A 20,067-nucleotide genomic window follows, 5' to 3' on the forward strand; every position below is an offset into this window, starting at 1 on the left:
TTCAAAGCAGAGTTACATTCCCACTGTTCCTCAAATGCAGTCAATGATACACATTTTTATAGCCCTGAATAAAACTTTTATCCAAATGTTATATAAAACAAAAACACATTTTCAAATTTTGCAACATACTGTAACACTCAATCCAGGTGGGGAGTCACACACACACACCAGACTGAAACAGGGGGACTAGTTGGATTGTATTCATAGGACTCAACAAGCTTTTCTTTGACAGGTATTTGTAGTCTGTCCATTTTATGCCATTTGGTACGGTGTCCCCTTATGAACACAACCCAGAATGTAGCCTACTACCCTTAATTCCCCTGACTGCTGACCATGAATAGATGACATTACTGCAAGTGTCAAGACTAAAATGATCAAATTACCCAATTGAGGATATCAGAAGTGTGGCTTTCACACTGCTAACTTTTGACTGCCCATTTAGGAACTAAGGCCCTTGGTTCAGGAGGGTGCAACAATATACAGATAGAATTGTACCATGTAGAAAAAACAGGATTGATCAGTCGTTTATTGGGAAGTGTCCACGAGTAGTCTGATTGCACTCAGATTCTAAATGCCTGTTCACAGAAATGTGTCTATTGCTCTGGTGAAGGATATGTAAAAGTCACTGTGGTTACCCAGCAGAATTAGTGATAATGTACTGTACCATTTCTGACCCCCCATTACTAGCACACAGCTCAAATTGGATTTAAATAGCTTATGGCCGACAAAGGAAATCATGGCAGTCTGCAAAATGACTGCAGCTAGGCTCTGACTGAAGCGTAGGGGCCCCGATGTCCATGTATTTGACATCACCCACAGAAAATATACAATCATTGACAAACTAATAGCTTGCATCAAGTCAGATGAGACTTTTTACAAAAACCTTTATTTATAGATTTGACAGACAGGGCAAATATTCAGTGACATTTTAGTTTGAGTGCTTCCAAATTTAATGTTTTTGTACTTAGACAATGCACAGTCCCAGACAGTTGGGCTTTCAATTAGTCCTGGAGTAAACCCTATTTTAGTCATTTAGCAGATGCTCTTATCCAGAGTGACTTACAGGCACAATTAGGGCCTTGCTCAAGGGCACAATAACAGATTTAGCTATTCAATTAACAGAGTCAGCTATTCAAACCTAGGCTACCTAGCGTTGGGCCAGAAATTCTTTGCCTGATTCCTCACAACTTCAAAACTCATTGGAGGACAAGATCTGAGGTGATCTCCAATGCAATTTGAGAAGATGCATGGAGAAGAAATACTTAAGATTCACGCTAGTAGATTGCTATTCTGATAGGGAATGGAATCACAAAACAGTCACCACGTCAATTCAAGCGACTTCTCAGGCATGCATTTCTCTTTAAAAACATACGACACAAATGGGGCCATCCAGATTAAGGGATAGTTTAAGAACATTGATATTTTGCTACAGTGGCAAACCAGATTTTTTTAAATGACTTTAAAAATCAACAAAATCACATCATCCCAACTTGAGATACATGCAATTTGGTATGTTGCCCATAGTAAAAATGTGCATGTTGTATTTATGTCCTCCTCCAGCAGGGCAGTGCTTTTATTTGATGTGTATCAACATTGTTTTACATACATTTGCAATGGCTCAACGAAATCAGCTGGTAACAAGGCCTACACGCATCTGACAAAGGAATTTTCCCAGTTACTTAGTGAGACAAATGGCATTCAGGAGGCCCTGGACACGTTTCACCTGGTTCATTTTAAAGAGCTCAAACGGGGATTTGGAACTTTGGTCACGTCCTAGTAGTCATCGTCACCAATGTACTGCAGTATGTACGAGGAACCACACAGAAGCAGCTGCCCCGCCACTCTCGCCAGAGACGTCAGACAACGCAGAATAGCTCTAAAGAGAATACGAAAAGGCAGAGCTGAAAACTTCTAAAAACAGTCAAAGCACATATTCTCTTCTCAGAACTTGTTCAGTGAAGACCCATTTTTAAGCCCCAACTTGTTCATATTAAAAAAACTGGAATCTTCAGATATCCTTGCAGCCAACCCACTGGACACAAACTGGTAGAATAAACATTGTTTCTATGTAATTTAAACACCAACAATTGTCCCATCTGATGACGTTGAATCAACATGGAAAACTGGCAAAGGAATTTAAATATTTTTAACTTTAGTCCAATGACATGGATCAATTTCTTGTTGGTTTCACATTAGTTGCCAACGCCATTAAATGTAAATCAGAACTAGATGTTTAACTGACGTCTGTGTCCAGTGGGAAGGAATGAACAAACAATGACCTGCCGACTGAATATTTCTCTGCTAAAATATTTTACATTTTGACTAGTGCCTATAAAATTATACAGTACCAATCAAAATATTTGAAACCTCACTCAATGTTTTTATTTTTGCCATTTTCTACATTGTAGAACAATAGTGATGACATCAAAACTATGAAACACATATGGAATCATGTAGTAACTAAAAGTGTTAAAACAATGTAATATTTCAGATTCTTCAAAGTAGCCATTCTTTGCCTTGACGACAGCTTTGCACCCTGGCATTTTCTCAACCAGCTTGATGAGATAGTCACCTGGAATGCATTTCAATAAACAGGTGTGCGTGTCAATTCCAGAAAGTTAATTTGTTTAATTTCTTCTTCTTCATGCATTTGATTCAATCAGTTGTGTTGTGACAAGGTAGTGGTGGTGTACAGAATATAGTCCTATTTGGTAAAAGACAAAGTCCATATTATGGCAAGAACAGCTCAAATAAGCAGAGAAATGACAGATGATCTGGCCTCCGCAATCACCCAACCTCAACCCAATTGAGATGGTTTGGGATGAGTTGGACCGCAGAGTGAAGGAAAAGGAGCTAACAAGTGGTCAGCATGTGGAATCTCCTTCAAGACTGTTGGAAAAGCATTCCAGGTGCAGCTGGTTGAGAGTGCCATTTGTTTAACACTTTTGGCAACTACATGATTCCATGTGGTATTTCATTTTTTTTTTTAAGAATAATCCTTGAGTAGATGTCCAAACTTTTGACTGGTACTGTAAATCAGTCTACTTCACCTGACATTTTAAAACCCCACCCCCCACAGCCCCCAATAATGTCCCCTTGAGAGATGGTGTGGTAGTAGTGTACTCACTTCAAGATACCCTTGGCCCTGGTGCATTGAACGTCGTACGACAGTGTGTAGATTTCATAAAGAGTCGCTTTGATGGTTAGACACCCGATGAAGTCCTTGGGGTTCAACTTGTACAGGTTAAAACTCAATTTACCGATTCCATTTCTATTGGGCTGGCTGGAACTTGGGAGGACCTGTACAAGAATGGACAAAGGTCAGGCTAAGACAGGACTATTAAAACCTGGCAAGCTAGCTGAGTCTACACTTCTGGTTCATGCTTCCCTCTAATCAAGGCATGATTTAGACAGTGAATTCAGAAAGTATTCACACAGACTTTTTCCAAAATTGGTTATTTTACAAAGTGGGATTAAGAAGGTGTAATTGTGTCAATCACTCAAAATACACTGAAAGATCCAAAAATACAAATTTGATGAATTACTCAACCCCCAGAGTTAAGAGATTACAGCTGTGAGTCTCAAAGCTTTGCACACCTGGATTGTACAATATTTGCCAATTATTCTTTTAGAAATTTATCAAGCTCGGTCAAGTTGGTTGTTGGTCATTTCTAGACAGCCATTTTTCAATTATTGCCATAGATTTCAGACAATTTAAGTCAAAACTGTAACTCCGCCCATACCATAACCCCACCATGGGTTACAACGTGTTCACAACGTTGACATCAGTAAACCACTCATCCACACACGTTCTGCGGTTGCGAGGCTGGTTGAAGATACAGAAGTTCTAAAACATTGGAGTCAGCTTAGGGTAGAGAATTTTACATTTCCAGAATATTTCTTTTCATGAAACTTGTGACCAACACTTCACATGTTGCGTTTATATTTTTTGTTCAGTGTATATTCAGCCTTGCGTTTTAGGTAATTGTCTTGCTGAACAGTGAATTTGTCTCCCAGTGTCTGTTGGAAAGCAGACCAAACCAAGTTTCTCTGTACTTAGCTCCATTTCAGACCTAGTCTTGTCAATGACAAGCATACCCATAACATGATGCAGCCATCACCATGCTAGAAAAAAATGGAGTGGAACTCTGATTGTATTTGCCCCAAACAAAACACCTTTGTATTCAGGAGAAAAAGTTAATTTGTTTGCAGTATTATTTTAGTGCCTTATTGCAAAAACATGCATGTTTTGGAATATTTCATTCTGTACAGGCTCTGTACAGGCTCTGTACTCTCAATTAGGTTAGTATTGTGGATTAACTACAATGTTGATCCATCCTCAGTTCTCCTATTACAGCCATTAAACTTTGCAACTGTTTTAAAGTCACCATTGGCCTCATGGTGAAATCCAGCAACTGCATTTGGAAGAATGCCTGTATCTTTGTAGTGACGGTGTATTGAGGCACCATCCAAAGTGTAATTAACAGCACCATGCTCAAACAGATATTCAATATCTCATTTAAAAAAATATATATTTCCCCCCTCTCTTCATCCACCAATAGCTGCACTTTTGTGAACAATTGGAAAACCTTCCTGGTCTTTGTGGTTGCATCTGTGCTTGAGATTGACTGCTCAACTGCGGGACCTTACAGATAATTGTGTGGGGAGTACATGTTAAACACCGTTATTACACACTGAGTCCATGCAACTTATTAAGCACACATTCATTCACTCCTGAACTTATTTAGGCCATAACAAAAAAAGGTTTGAAAACTTATTAAATCGAGACATTTCAGCTTTTCATTTGTAAACATTTCTAAAAACAAGAGGGACACACTTTCACATCAAACCAGGGAACTCTGGTTCCAGACAGCTACTTGGTTTGATGTGAAAGTGTGGCCCTCTTGTGGTGTGTGATAATACAGCAAGTTTCCACAATTGGGAAATGTGACATCCAAAAATGGTTAAAGTCAGTCCTACAACAGAAGTACGACACGGCCAGCCCTCATTTGATATGAACTTGCAGCAGATAGTGATCTTCAAATGCTTTCCCAAGGCAACAGTATGCCTAGCACAAAAGTTAACTTCTGTGTGCATGTACAGTCAGGTCGATAAATATTTGGACATTGTTATTTTAGCCGTCTACAACAGCATATTGTAGTTGACATGAAATAATGAGGGTATTTCCATCCAAATCAGGTGAACAGTGTAGGAATTATAGCCTTTTTAACAGACCAAAAGTAATTGGACAATTGGCTGCTCAGCTGTTCCATGGCCAGGTGTGTGTTATTCCCTCATTAGTTAATTTACAAATGAGCAGATAAAAGGTCAAGAGTTGATTTTCAGTGTGGCATTTGGAATCTGTTGCTGTCAACCCTCAATATGAAGTCCAAAGAACGGTCACTGTCAGTGAAACAAGCCATCATTAGGGAAAAAAATAAATTCAAACAAACCAATCAGAAATAGCAAAAACAGGTGTGGCCAAAACTATTTGGTACATTCTTAAAAAGAAAGACCACACTGGTGAGCTCAGGAAAACCAAACGGCTCAGAAGACAACTGTGGTGGATGGTGAAGAAAAACCCCGTCACAACAGATGGCCAGATCAAGAACACCCTCAAGGACGTAGGTGTATCTGTGTCAAAGTCAACAACCAGAGAAGACTTCACCAGAATAAATACAGGGAGTTTACCACAAGATGTAAAGCATTGGTTATCCTCAAACAGGATGGCCAGATTAGAGATGAAGATGTTTTTTTTTGGCAAAGCCTGTACAGTTCTGGAAAATCCTATGGACAGATGAGACAAAGATAAATGAATGGAAGAGAAGGGTAGGAACTGCTCATGATCCGAAGCTTACCACCTTATCTGTGAAGCATGGTGGAGGCAGTGTTATGGCGTGGGCATATATGGCTGCCAATGGAGCTGGTTCCCTGTATTTATTGATGTGACTGTTGACAAAAGCAGCAGGGTGAATTCTGAAGTGTTCATGGCTAGATCTGCTCAGATTCAGAGAATGCTTCACAACTCATTGTATGGCTCGTCACAGTGCAGCTGGACAATGACCCGAAGCATACTGCGAAAGCAACCCAAAACTTTAAGGCAAAGAAGTGCAATGTTCTGCAATGGCCAAGTCAATTACCTGACGTGAATCCAATTGAGCATGAATTTCACTTGCTGAAGGCAAATCGCCCCAAGAACAAACAGGAACTGAAGACCGCTGCAATAAAGGCCTGGCATAGCATCACCGGGGAAGAAACCCAGCATCTGGTGATGTCTATGGGTTCCAGAGTTCAGGTAGTCATTGATGTCAAAGGATTTAGAACCAAGTATTAAAACTCAATTTAAATGTATGATTGTTAGTTTGTCCAATTAAATTTGAGCCCCTAAATTTCAGGGGCTATGTATAAAAGTGGTTGTAATTCCTACATGGTTAATACAGTAATTGACAAACCCCTTAAACTAAAGATGAGTCACTTAAAGCACATCTTGATTGTTTCTTTTCAAATCCATTGCTATGGAATATAGAGACAAAATTATGCTAATTGTGTCACTGTCCAAATACTTATGGACCTGACTGTATGCACGTACAGTTGAAGTCGGAGGTTTACATACACTTAGGTTGGAGTCATTAAAACTAGTTTTTTAACCACTCTGCACACTTCTTGTTAACAAACTATAGTTTTGGCAAATCTACTTTGTGCATAACAAGTAATTTTTCCAACAACTGCTTACAGACATTAATTCAATTATAATTCACTGTATCACAATGCCAGTGGGTCAGAAGTTAACATACACCAAATTGACTGTGCCTTTAAATAGCTTAAATTCCAGAAAATGTCATGCTTTAAAAGCTTCTGATAGGCTAATTGACATAATTTGATGTGTACCTGTGGATGTACACAGGTACAAACGCAGTGCCTCTTTGCTTGACATCATGGGAAAATCAAAAGACATCAGCCAAGACCTCAAAAAAAAGTTGTAGACCTCCACAAGTCTGGTTCACCTTTAGGAGCAATTTCCAAACGCCTGACGGTACCACATTCATCTGTACAAACAATAGTATGCAAGTATAAACACAATGGGACCACACAGCCGTCACACCGCTCAGGAAGGAGACGTGTTCTGTCTCCTAGAGATGAATGCACTTTGATGAGAAAAGTGCAGATCAATCCCAGAACAGCAAAGGACCTTATGAATATGCTGGAGGAAACAGGTACAAAAGTATCTATATCCACAGTAAAACGAGACCTATATCAACATAACCTGAAAGGCCGCTCAGCAAGGAAGAAGCCTCTGCTCCAAAACCGACATACAAAAGTCAGACCATCGTTTGCAACTGCACATGGGGACAAATATTGTACTTTTGGATAAATGTTCGCCGGTCTGATGAAACAAAAATAGAACCGTTTGGCCATAACGACCATCATTATGTTTGGAGGAAAAAGGGAGGCTTGCAAGCCAAAGAACACCATCCCAAATGTGAAGCACAGGGGTGACAGCATGTTATGGGGGTGCTTTGCTGCAGGAGGGACTGGTGCACCTCAAAATAGATGGCTTCATGAGGAAGGAAAATGTGGATATATTGAAGCAACATTTCAAGACATCAGTCAGAAATGTAAAGCTTGGTCGCAAATGAGTCTTCCAAATGGACAATGACCCCAAGCATACTTCCAAAGTTGTCACAAAATGGCTTAAGGACAACAAAGTCCTGACCTCAATCCCATAGAAAACTTGTGGGCAGAACTGGAAAAGCATGTGCAAGCAAGGAGGCCTACAAACCTGACTCAGTTGCAAAATCTCTGTCAGGAGGAATAGGCCAAAATTTACCCAATTTATTGTGGGAATATTTTAGAAAGCTACCTGAAACATTTGACCCAAGTTAAACAATTTAAAAGCAATGCTACCAAATACTAATTGAGTATATGTAAACTTCTGACCCAGTGGGAATGTGATGAAAGAAAAGCCTAAATAAATCACTATACTATTATTCTGGCATTTCACATTCGTAAAATAAAGTAGAGATCCTAACTGACCTAAAACAGGGAATTTTTACTTGGATAATTTTTTATTATTTAAAAACTCAGTAAATGAATTTGGCTAAGGTGTATGTAAACTTCTGACTTCAACTGTATGTATATATGCATGCATGCATGCATGTATGTATGCATGTATGCATGTATGCATGTATGCATGTATGCATGTATGCATGTATGCATGTATGCATGTATGCATGTATGCATGTATGCATGTATGCATGTATGTATGTATGTATGTATGTATGTATGTATGTATGTATGTATGTATGTATGTATGTATGTATGTATGTATGTATGTATGTATGTATGTATGTATGTATGTATACGTACCGGAGTCCACATCTCTCCCTTCTGCAGGACCATAACCGGAGTATTGGCTGGCAGTGACTGGAAGAAGGCCTCAGAGTCCACCACTGTTCCATCTTCCTCTAGCACCAGGATGAGGAACTGGCATGTCAACAGGAAGGCATTTGCTGTCTGGGTAGGACCGGTGTCATAGCACACACTATTATGAGATTTTCAAATGGTTTTATTTTTCATTTTCCACCCCAAAATTATGCTATAAGTTGGCAACAACGATTTTGTTCAATCAACTATTTTAATATTGTGTTCGTGGAGAACTTCACTTTTACAGATGACTTGCCAGTTGACCATCCTTGGAAGATCAACCATACTAAAATATATATATATTTTTAATAAAAAATAAAAAAGTAATGTCCCTTTTTCAGCACCCCGTCTTTCAAAAAGGAATACATAAAATCTAAATAACCTCAGATCTTCATTGTAAAGGGTTTAAACACTGAACAAGCGTGGGAAACAATAAACCATAAACAATTAATGAACATGAACCTGTGGAAGTTGTTAAAACACTAACAGCTTACAGACTGTAGGCAATTAAGGTCACAGTTATGAAAACTTACGACACTAAAAAAAGCCTTTCTACTGACACTGAAAAACACAAAAGAAAGATGCCCAAGGTCCCTGCTCATCTGCGTGAACGTGCCTTAGGCAAGGAGAAATGAGGACCGCAGATGTGGCCAGGGCATTAAATGGCAATATCCGTACTGTGAGACGCTTTATACAGCGCTACAGGGATACAGAACAGAAAGCTGATCTTCCTCGCTGTGGCAGACCACGTGTAACACCACATGCACAGGATCGGTACATCCGAACATCACATCTGCAGGACAGGTACAGGATGGCAACAACAGCTGCCCAAGGTACACCAGGAACGCACAATCCCTCCATCAGTGCTCAGACCGTCCGCAATAGGCTAAGAGGGCTTGTAGGCCTGTTGTAAGGCAGGTCCTGACCAGACGTCACCGGCAACAACATCGCCCATGGGCACAAACCCACCGTCGCTGGACGAGACAGGATTGGCAAAAAGTGCTCTTCACTGACGAGTTAGTTTTTTCTCACCAGGGGTGATGGTCGGATTCGCATTTATCATCGAAGGAATGAGCGGTACACCGAGGCCTGTACTCTGGAGCGGTTTGGAGGTGGAGGGTCCATCATGGTCTGGGGCGGTGTGTCACAGCATCATCGGACTGAGCTTGTCATCATTGCAGGGAATCATGTCTGTGGAACTTGTTCAGTTTATGTCTCAGTTGTTGAATCTTATGGTCATTCAAATATTTACACATGTTAAGTTTGCTTAAAATAAAAGCAGTTGACAGAATTTTTTTTTTTTTTGCAGAGTTTATATATCCATGTGAATCACATACTGTAGGTAATTTGCACAGCATGACTGGGTTGCGTTCAGGAGGGCAAAACATTCTGCCGATAGAAATGTCTTGCATATGATTCCCTGAACATTTCACTCCACTGCACTACGGACCCCAAGTCTCTCGGGTTAGGTTACTCAACAATTGCAACAAGCAACGTCACCTTAACAGGGTCAGTAAACCAGGAGTGTATTAAATGTGTTGAAATGGTCATATTTGATTTAACATTTGGTTACAGAGTTGCCTGTCTAGTAGCAGTGCTTGCAATTTTGTGTATAAAAACTTCACAAGGTAATATAACCGATCCTTGATGAAATCTCATTAGCAGGAAGTTCCACCTCACATTCCTCCTCGAATTAGACATTACTTAAAAAAAAAAATCTTACACCAATTATTTGGTGAGGTTGATGTAAGTGTTGGAGAGACTGATTTTCTGTCCCCATGAAATGGCTCTCTGAATACTTTAAAGACTGACATGTTGAATGACAACCATTATGAATACCGCAGCGGCACAAACAGTATACAAACGTTGTAGATATGAATGTATTCAGCTCCGGATGTAATTTCTATTTTAGTTAGACACTTTAGCACACACTCCTATCCAGGGTGACTTCCTGTTGGTGCATTCATCTTAAGATAGCTAAGTGATTAAGTGATTTCTTATTTTACTTGTCAGAGGTATGTTTGTTCTGCGAAATATATTTGTATCTGAACGCTCCACAACGTTGTCCTGCTGAACGTAGCCCAGGAGTATGCATTTACCTGGTCTAGGAGGTCATCCAGGGAGGTGGCCATTAACCCTTTCCTCTGACTTCGGCTCTGGGTACAGAGCCTAAAGGGACGGGGCTGGGGTGGGGGAAGGATCCGGCGTGAGATTGTTGTTTGGATAGTTGACACTGACCTGTGAGTATAGAAGCAAAAATGACACAAAAAAAGGAAAACTAGCTTAGTTCAAGGTCGTGTTCAGTAGAGCACAATTTGTGTTCAGGACATGTCATGTCTTCAGTTAAGACTGACCGTTTTGTGCCTCGCTTCTTAGTGTGGAGTGATACTACCAGCTGGACTTCTTACAGAGACATACTGTACGTCTACCTCCTTGTTTTATCACATCTCCACAGAGGGGACAGCATCTCAAATGTTGCATTAGGATCATCGGGTTTTAGCAGAATAAGTATTAAAGGTCGACCAATTTATGATTTTTCAATGCCGATAATAGGAGGACCAAAAAAAGCCAATACTGATGCATATATATTAAACAATTACAACAATACTGAATGAACACTTATTATAATACATAAATAAAATACATTTAGTCTCAAATAATGAAACCTGTTCAATTTGGTTTAAATAATGCAAAAACTAAAAACAAACAAAACAAAAAAAGGGTGCCATGTAAGAAAACTAACATTTGAGTTCCTTGCTCAGAACATATGAAAGCTGGTGGTTCCTTTTAACAGGAGTCTTCAATATTCCCAGTTAAGAAGTTTTCGGTTGTAGTTCTAGGACTATCCCTCTACCATTTGTATTTCCTACACCTTTTGACTATTGGGATGTTCTTATAGGCACTATAGTATTGCCAGCGTAATCTCGGGAGTTGATAGACTTGAAGACATAAACAGTGCAATACTTAAAGCACAGTGAAGAGCTGGTGGCAAACGCAGGAAAGTGCTGTTTGAATGAATGCTCATGAGCCTGCTGCTGCCTACCACCACTCAGTCAGACTGGTCTATCAAATCATACTTAATTATAATAAAAACACATACAAGCCTTTGGTCATTAATATGGTCAAATCCGTAAACTATCATTTCAAAAACAGAACTGTGCTGTATTTTAACTAACGGGTGGCAACCATAAGTCTAAATATCAGAGGTGTGGACTCGAGTCACATGACTTGCAACTCGACATCCACACCAATGACTCGTGACTTGAGCCTTATGACTCGACACCCTCCAAGCCCAAATATTTAAAAATGATACAATATTTTTTTTTTGAAGGGGACAGCACATCAACTCTTCAGTTAATGGTTTACAATTTAAGTCGGACAGCAGCCAATCAAATTGTGCCAGCTGAGACAGTTGTGCGTGACAGTGCAGAGGAACGTTGGCGGGTGAATTCAGATGGAGCCCTTGAAAAGATGATACCAAAAAGTATTATTTTCTGATATAAAGACAACGCTGTATCAACAAAAAACAGATTGAAACTTGCGGGAAGAAAATTAGACTGAAGCAAAACAATTTCCAACTTTGTTCGAGATCTGAAGCTGCACAAAGAATGGTGAGTTGTGACTCATATAGCCGACAGCTATACATTTTATTACTTTACTGGTGTATCATGTAGGCTAACGTAACGTTAAATCAATGAGCCTCCTCACAGTCAGTGCGGGAACGTGATCATTGCACCCAAGATGAAGCTACAACTGGCTAGGCAGTTGGTAGCCCTAAATCCTGCCTGATGTTACTGCTGTTATTAAAACCATTGACATACATTAGCCTACTGTAACCATACAGAGAGTGTGTGTGTGTTAATGCATGGGCAATTGTGTACAAGCCTACGTTGCCCGATAGCGATTCTCGACCACTATTAGGGGGGGGGGGGGATCTTTCATGGCTACCGATGTATTTCCATTGAAATACATCATTAAATTTAGTAGTAAATATAGTAGTAAATAAAAGTAAATATATTTTTAAAAGCATTCATGATTTGCATATATGTAATATACTATTACTCTTGTTAAAAATATGAAATGGTATTACATTTGGATAAGAGCACATTATGACTTGTTTAGGACTTGAGACTTGTCTGTCTTGCCTGTCTTGACTTGGGTGCTAAGACTTGAGACTTACTTGTGACTTGTAGAACAATGACTTGGTCCCACCTCTGCTAAATATTGCACAACCTTCAATATCATAATTATGCCAAAATAATTAGTCTTTGTTAGGAAGAAATGATGTTCACACATTTCGCAAAGAGCCAGGCGGCCCAAACTGTTGCATATACCCTGACTCTGCTTGCACAGAACGCAAGAGAATCTACACATTTAAGTCACAATCTCCTTAGTTAAAATAAATTAATGTTAATAGGCAATATTAACTAAATATGCAGGTTTAATAAAAATACTTGTGTATTGATTTTAATAAGGGCATTGATGTTAATGGTTAGGTACATTGGTGCAACGACAGTGCTTTTTCCACAAATGCAATCACCTATTTAGCAAAGTAGGCTGTGATTCGATGATAAATTAACAGGCATTGCATTGATTATATGCAACGCAGGACAAGCTAGATAAACTAGTAATATCAACCATGTGTAGTTAACTAGTGATTATGTTAAGATTATTAAACAAAAAAAACAATGTAAGTTTAATGCTAGCTAGCAACATACATCCTTGCTGCACTTGCTTAACAGGTGGTCAAGCCTGCCACGCAGTCCAAAAATGCCAATTGTTATGAAAACTTGAAAAATCGGCTATGCCGATTAATCGGTCGACCTCTAAAAAGTATTCAGTGAGATTATAGAGCAAGTGGAACTCTTTAAAATATATGCAAAGAATAACATCTGAATTATTCAGATATGCGTTTCAAACTAAAGCGAACATTGGAAGTTGGCTAGAGCAACCGGTTTTGTTCACACTGCAGGCCTGATTGAAATAGCCTCATTGTCAATTTGTTGACCAGCAGACAGTTGTGCAGAACTGAAATTTAACTTTAAAAGAAAACTAGTTTATATGAATAGGATTTAACTTCTAATTTATTTAAGCCTTGTTCACACTGCAGGCCTAGTTTATCAAATCTGTTTTGGAATAATGACTGTCCAAACAGCAAGTTACAAGTGACCAAATTGTGTGTGTGCACACGTTCAGAGAACAATCATTTGCTGACACGTCCATGCCATTTCTCATAATAATGACAGGTGTGTATGCAGTGGTGTAGGCTGATTAGTGATAGGAAGCAGGAGCACCACCAAAGAAGTTATCTAGCAAGCTAAGGTGACAATGGCTGCCATGGACATTTCCCAGTCGCTTTGAATGTTCAAAATGATAGTGTAAGAAAAACTTTACATACATCCTTTTTGGGGCTTTACATTTTTTATTATATCTTTTTAGAGATAAAATGATCCAACTTTAAATACAAGTCCTTTTTGGCTAGCCACAGCAGTCAACTAGCTAGTTAAGTTTCTCAGTTTCTAGCACATTCACTAATTTGTTTGTAAACAATTAACAAGTTAGTTATCCTATCATATGTTCTTGTCAAAATGTCATCCAGTGGCGGTCAGTGACGTTTAATATGAGGGAGGACAATTTCTCTCATGAGCATGGCCTTATTTCTATTACAGCATATTGAATGACTCATTTGTATTACATTCATCCAGTTCAATGTAACAGCGATAGTTAGGCTACAAGACACTCAAACTTTCCCCTATACCCATCATGAGGTTTCGTACAACCAACCCTATGAATGAAAGTTTACAAAGTAGGTGCACAGGTCGAGAGAAATTTGAGTGACACACGGACAGACTGACATTCAACACCGCCTTGCACACTCTTGCCTGCATCTAGCTGATGTAGGGCGTAATCATTAGTTGAAAATGAGTTTATTGGCCAAATTCAGGTATGTTTATCCCTGTTTTTTTCCATTTGAGAAACTTTTTAACAGAATCAGTGGAATTAAGACACCCCTGATGACACGTGCAGTAACATTAGTGTACAGTCAGTAGCTGTTACACCAGCAGGCACAGTGACAAAGAGTTTGGTATTACCAATTTAACTTGGAAAGTCATAGCCAACATAGCAATCTGTTTGAGCATGTTGTTTCAGTAAGCTAAACTTGCTAGCTGCATTTGCTAAGTAAGTGAAACAGAAATACAAATTTAAAAATCTTGTTTCTCCTTCATTTCAGAAGAAAGTGTTAAACAGTTTAACTATTTTATTTCTGTTTGAGTCAACTACTCACCACATTATGCACTGCAGTGGTAGCTAGCTGTAGCTCATGCTTTCAGTACTAGATTCATTCGCCGATCCTTCGAATGGAGGGACAACTTGTCAGTTCATGCTGCAAGAGCTCTGATAGGTTAGAGGACATCCTCTGGAAGTTGTCGTAATTACTGTGCAAGTCTATGGAAAGTGGTGAGAACCATGAACCTTCTAGGTTTTGTATTGAAGTCAATGTACCCAGAGGACAGCAGCTAGCTGTCCTCCAGCTACGCCATGGTGCTACCCTACTGAGGGCTGTTGAAGCTACTATAGACCTTTGCAAAATAGTGTTTTAATCAGTTATTTGGTGACGTGATTATATTTAGTCTAGTTTTTCCTAAAAAGCATAACTTTAAACATTATACAATTTAAATTTATGAAATTCCCTGAGGATGGTCCTCCCCTAAGGAGCTTCCACATAGTCGCTAGCAAGCAAGATATGCCAAATAAGTCTAAAAACCCCTTGAGGGCAAATACATCATATTTGCCCTCAGATTCGCATCTGATTTCAAAGCAGAATTGGCTTGTAATCTCCAATTCTGTGTGCTTTTTGGATGTTCAGAAAGTAGGAAAAAAGAACAGATTCAAACATGCAAAGAAACAGATTTTTTGTCACTTCAAACTGCCAGTGTGAACAAGGCTTTAGAGTTGTTAAGTCTGAACAGGTTCTTCTCCCAGTGTCAGCTGATCAAGAATTGAGTTTCATGCCTAATCACATAACTATTGACAATACCCATTCATTTAAAAAAAAACTTCAGTCCTCTCATATTGTAAACATTACACTGCCAATGAGGGGAGAGGGGAGGTAGACCTCTGTGGAAATGTATGACAAAGGGCACACCCACAGGCATTAGTGAAATCACAGAAGTATTAACACTACTTGACATATTTTGCTTTCAGCCCATTACCATCATTTTATTCAAGTTCAGATGTTTGAGTTTAAGAGTTTTAAAATGGCCATTTAAAAACAAATCGTACTAATTTGGAGCAGGGCCACACTCAGCTGTGGAAATGCCATGACTAGGGTGGATATGATTCCTTGTTCTACATGTCGGATAGGCATGTTTGCTCTACATAACAGATCTGAACTTTCAACTTTGAAAATACCATTCTGCATAAAGAAGCACCTGTGAAGTGTTGGCTATATAATTAGGATTTGCCAATTAGTCATGACCCTGTTTACGCCGATTGTTACAAACCAGTTTACTCAAAACAATGTAGAGTTCGGTTTTGTTCTTAGACGGTAGTTGCAGTTCAGTCGTGTCTATTAAAAAGTATTAATTATGCTGTCTGGAAGAAGGCTGGTCTGTCTCGCACGGGGACATGACTCATTGGCAAATCCCAATTATGTAGGCTACGCTTCACAGGTGCGTCTTTAGATGATTCAGAATAGTATTTTCAAATGTTTGGTGGCTTAAATGCAGTAGGATATGGGGGAGAGCTGGGACGAAAGTAAAACATTTCAGATAACACAGAAGCTAAAATTACGCAGTGAAAATCAGCACATTTCTATAGGAGGATGAACTCACTGCAACGCCCCCCAAAAAAAACAGCCCAGTCTGACCATGTTACAAAGTTAAGTGGTTTTGAGCAAGTACAAAAAAAAATGTAAGTCACTAAATTGAAAATTGTGAAAAACAAATCCTACTACATTCCCATTAAAGTGAGAAGAGAAAATTATGGTTAATATAGCGGTGTTCCATTTTAGTCATTAATATTGCAAGGCAATATTGTTTGCTAAACATTGACGTTGATTCATTTACATCGATTAAAAATGTTGATGTCAAACCTGCAGCAGAATTATACCAATTGAAACATGAAATTATGGCTTGATACTTTCAACAAGTGTATGAACTAACGAGCATTACAAACCGGACATAAGACCGATATTGATATAGAACAGCATGCACTTCGACAGCTTTTTTTGTTATTCTCGCCCGCCGGCAGTTAGAAGTAACTTCGCATAGGTCTGTTCAAGGTATATTTAAATTTACCCTAGAAAATGAAATTACACTTGCTAATGGTAGAGGACACAGACTAAGCCGTTTTTAATAAAATATGGAGTCGCTACTTTTATCGATCGGGGTAATCAGGAAACAAAAAAAAAGTGTACCTTTCGTCCCGGTTCTCCTCTGCTAGTAGGTGGAACTCTAAATAGGCTACCTATAATGCTGGAAAATTAAATTACACCTAGGTAGTTTATTCTTACCTCACCCAAAAGTCCGGGAGAAGGGTTTTAGCATAATCCACACTTGAATGGATAGACAGTGAAGCCATTGTTTAAAATCAAGTGCAATCCTTGTTTTTGCAAGACTATCGAAAATCAATTGGGCTAGATGAGAAAAGAAAGTTGTCGCGCTATTCCCGGCTCTTGCCCGCCTGTGTCCTACGGGTGGTCACTGGCCCTGCCAACCGAAGCGAAAAACCGAGGGTTCACTTTACGCCTACTACGTCAGGTGATCAACAATAATAGTGACGCCTTTTTAGAAGGTTGCCCCTCACACGATTGGTCGCGTGTTAGTGACAAAAGCAACACCATGTGCCACAAGTTGTCCCATCATCGTAATAATAAATTACCCCCCCCCGCCAAATAAAAAATACAGGTAGACCTTGTCCTAGAATCAATAAAAAAATATAAATAGCCTGAGATGCCTATAAATAATAATAATAATAATATATGCCATTTAGCAGACGCTTTTATCCAAACAACTGGCACCCAGCTTGCGCTTAATGCATTACCGTTATCTTACTAAGGCTAAGAGACAATGTATGGTTCATCTAAAAAATGTGGTCGGAGGCGCCATATGGAAAACGTAACACAATTTCAAAGTCTCCAGGGGCCACATTTAGCGCCAAACCTCATTGCTGTGCGACTCAAATGTTGTAACAATGCAGAGGGCTCCTCATTGACATGATTTGTTCACCTTAGGTGGGATCGGGAGGTCCTGTATAAACAAAAACTTGACAAAAGCTCTGTACTGCTCTGCAGAGGCAGTAATAACGTAAATGCTGCACAGCCAATACAGACAGCAGATTGACCATGTAGCGCCTGTAACTAGGCAACTCAGTTAAGAACACATTCTTATTTACAATGACGGCCTACCAAAAGGCAAATGGCCTCCTTCGGGGAAGGGAGCTGGGATTAAAAATATAGGACAAAACACACATCACAACAAAAGAGACAACACAACACTACATAAAGATAGACCTAAGATGACAACATAGCAACACAGGACAACACAGCATGGTAGCAACACAACATGTCAACAACATGAAAGCAGCACAAAACATGGTACAAAGATTATTGGGCACAGACAACAACACAAAGGGCAAGAAGGTAAAGACAACAATACATCAAGCAAAGCAGCCACAACTGTCAGTAAGAGTATCCATGATTGAGTCTTTGAATGAAGAGATAAAACTGTCCAATTTGAGTGTTTGTTGCAGCTCGTTCCAGTCGTTAGCTGAAGCGAACTGAAAAGAGGAGTGACCCACGGATGTGTGTGCTTTGGGGACCTTTAACAGAATGTGGTTGGCAGAACGGATGTTTATCTCAATATTTAAAAATGTCACGGTAACAATTAGCCTTACTGTGATTTTTTAATTAAAATGGAAAACGTCTTAGCAAATATCAATTTCTCAAGCAGGAACATTGCTAGGACTGTCTGGCAGGGTCTGCATGGGGAAGGCAAAAGGGAAAACTAGCTGTTATATACAGTGAGAGTGGGGATTGGAACCAGGTGTGTGTAATAATGAGACAATTCCGGGGTAGATGAGTGAAGGGCGTTTGCCAGTAGCTAGAAGGCCGGCAACAGCGAATGCCTGAGCTGGACCGGAGGGGGAACAAAAGCGAGTGTTGAAGGTGATATTCCATTCAGCCCCCTCTCTGATGCGCACCAGGTTGTAGGGACTGCGTAAATCCAATTTAGTAAAGTACTTGCATTTGTTTGATCACAGTGGGTATGAGAGGCAGGGGATAACTGAATTTAACAGTAGCCTTATTTCGAGTCTGGTAATCGATACAGGGGCAAAGACCTCCCTCCTTCACAAAAAAAGAAGCTGGAGGTGGCCAGAGAGGTGGACGGACGGATGAATCCTTGGGCCAGCGCCTCCTGGATGTAGGTCTCCATGGCTTCGGTCTCTGCATGCAAGAGAGGGTAGATGTGCCCCCCGCGGGAGGGTAGAACCAGACAGTAGGTTGATGGTGCAGTCCCATGGGAGATGTGGGGGCAGGCACATGGCACAAGTCTTTGAAAAGGCTGCCTGTAGGTCCCGGTACTCCCCAGGATTGGTATGTGGGTAGCCTGTTCCAGACTTTCCATGGAGGTGGCACAGATTGACACCGAGAGACGCCTCCCTTCATACTCCTCAACAACCTCCTCTCTGTCCACAATATGCTGGGGCTATGCAACTGTATCCATGGGAAACCTACAACTACGGGGTGTGCAGGAGAGTCTAAGATGAGGAAATTGATGCGTTCATGGTTGTTGTGAGTAACTGAGGGAAATGAGAATTGTGGTCTGGCGCACCAGTCCTGTTCCTAGGGGACGGTTGTCTAGGGCAAGGACTGGGATAGGGGGTTGTAAAGGGACTAGAGGAATGCGTAATGATAAGGCCACTGACCAGTCTAGGAAGTTACCTGCAGCACCTGAGTGCACTAGGGCAGGACTCAGTGGGTAGCCAGGATAGTCAGTGAAGGTGATAGGGAGGAGGACAGGCTGGGTGGACAGAGAGGAGCAAGGCACATCCACGCCTACCTTGGAAGGTGCAGGAGGACTCCTCTGCCTTTCGCTTCCTCGCTTGGTTTTCCTCCTGGGACAGGTGTGGGGTGGTCTGACTCCCCACAGTAGGAGCAGAGACCCTGTTGACGGCGGCATTTAAGTTCCTCAGGGGGAAGGTGCATCGTGCCTACCTCCATGGGCTCAGTATCGCGGAGGTTCCTGGGAGAGACCCGAATTCCTGGGATGACAGGCAGGCAGGAGCTCTCCAGGCTGATGGCCATGGTGAATAGCTTGTCCAGCATGAGGTTCTCATCGCGACAGGCCAGCTCGGTCTGGACATTAGCCTGTAGCCCGCTGCAGAAAACCGTCTGGCCTGGTCGTTCCAGCCATTTGACACAGCCACCTTCTGGAAATACAGAGAGTACTCAGACGCTGTCCTGGACCCCTGGCATAGACGCAGGAGACGCTCACCTCCCTCTCGGCCCTCTGTAGGGTGGTCAAAGACGGCACGGAAGAGTTGGGTGAAGCGCTCATAGGACTGCACTTCTGGTCCATTCCTCTCCCAGATGGCGTGCACCCACTCCAGAGCCCGGCCTGTCAGCACCGAGATCACCAA

The 20,067-nt window shown here is 40.6% G+C and overlaps 1 protein-coding gene across 2 annotated transcripts; it reads right to left on the bottom strand.

The window, feature by feature from the left end:
- Window positions 1-845: 845 nt before the first annotated feature.
- Window positions 846-17,191, bottom strand: cidea (cell death inducing DFFA like effector a). Of its 2 annotated transcripts, none has more exons than XM_046356275.1 (5): window positions 16,940-17,191; window positions 10,524-10,662; window positions 8,368-8,484; window positions 3,128-3,300; window positions 846-1,876 (listed from the first exon to the last, which is right to left on the bottom strand). In XM_046356275.1, exons 1-5 carry the CDS (start codon window positions 17,005-17,007, stop codon window positions 1,774-1,776), a joined length of 600 nt encoding a protein of 199 aa, XP_046212231.1. In that variant the 5' UTR covers window positions 17,008-17,191; the 3' UTR covers window positions 846-1,773. The 2 variants fall into 2 exon arrangements, with proteins under 2 accessions (XP_046212231.1, XP_046212230.1); XM_046356274.1 differs by having other exon boundaries at window positions 8,368-8,514; window positions 16,940-17,190.
- Between the last annotated feature and the right edge of the window lie 2,876 nt (window positions 17,192-20,067).

Source organism: Oncorhynchus gorbuscha, linkage group LG07 (genome assembly GCF_021184085.1).
Source record: "Oncorhynchus gorbuscha isolate QuinsamMale2020 ecotype Even-year linkage group LG07, OgorEven_v1.0, whole genome shotgun sequence".
NCBI classification, from domain to species: Eukaryota; Metazoa; Chordata; class Actinopteri; order Salmoniformes; family Salmonidae; genus Oncorhynchus; species Oncorhynchus gorbuscha.

Bases quoted from the DNA above. Each gene is read 5' to 3' on its own strand.
- cidea (XM_046356274.1), bottom strand. From the start codon at position 17,007: ATGGCTTCACTGTCTATCCATTCAAGTGTGGATTATGCTAAAACCCTT. The intron at 8,515-10,523 runs GTAAATGCATAC...GGTCCTACCCAG, and splicing joins TGGATGACCTCCTAGACCAG to ACAGCAAATGCCTTCCTGTT. The intron at 1,877-3,127 runs GTGAGTACACTA...TATTCTCTTTAG, and splicing joins AGGGCCAAGGGTATCTTGAA to AGCTATTCTGCGTTGTCTGA.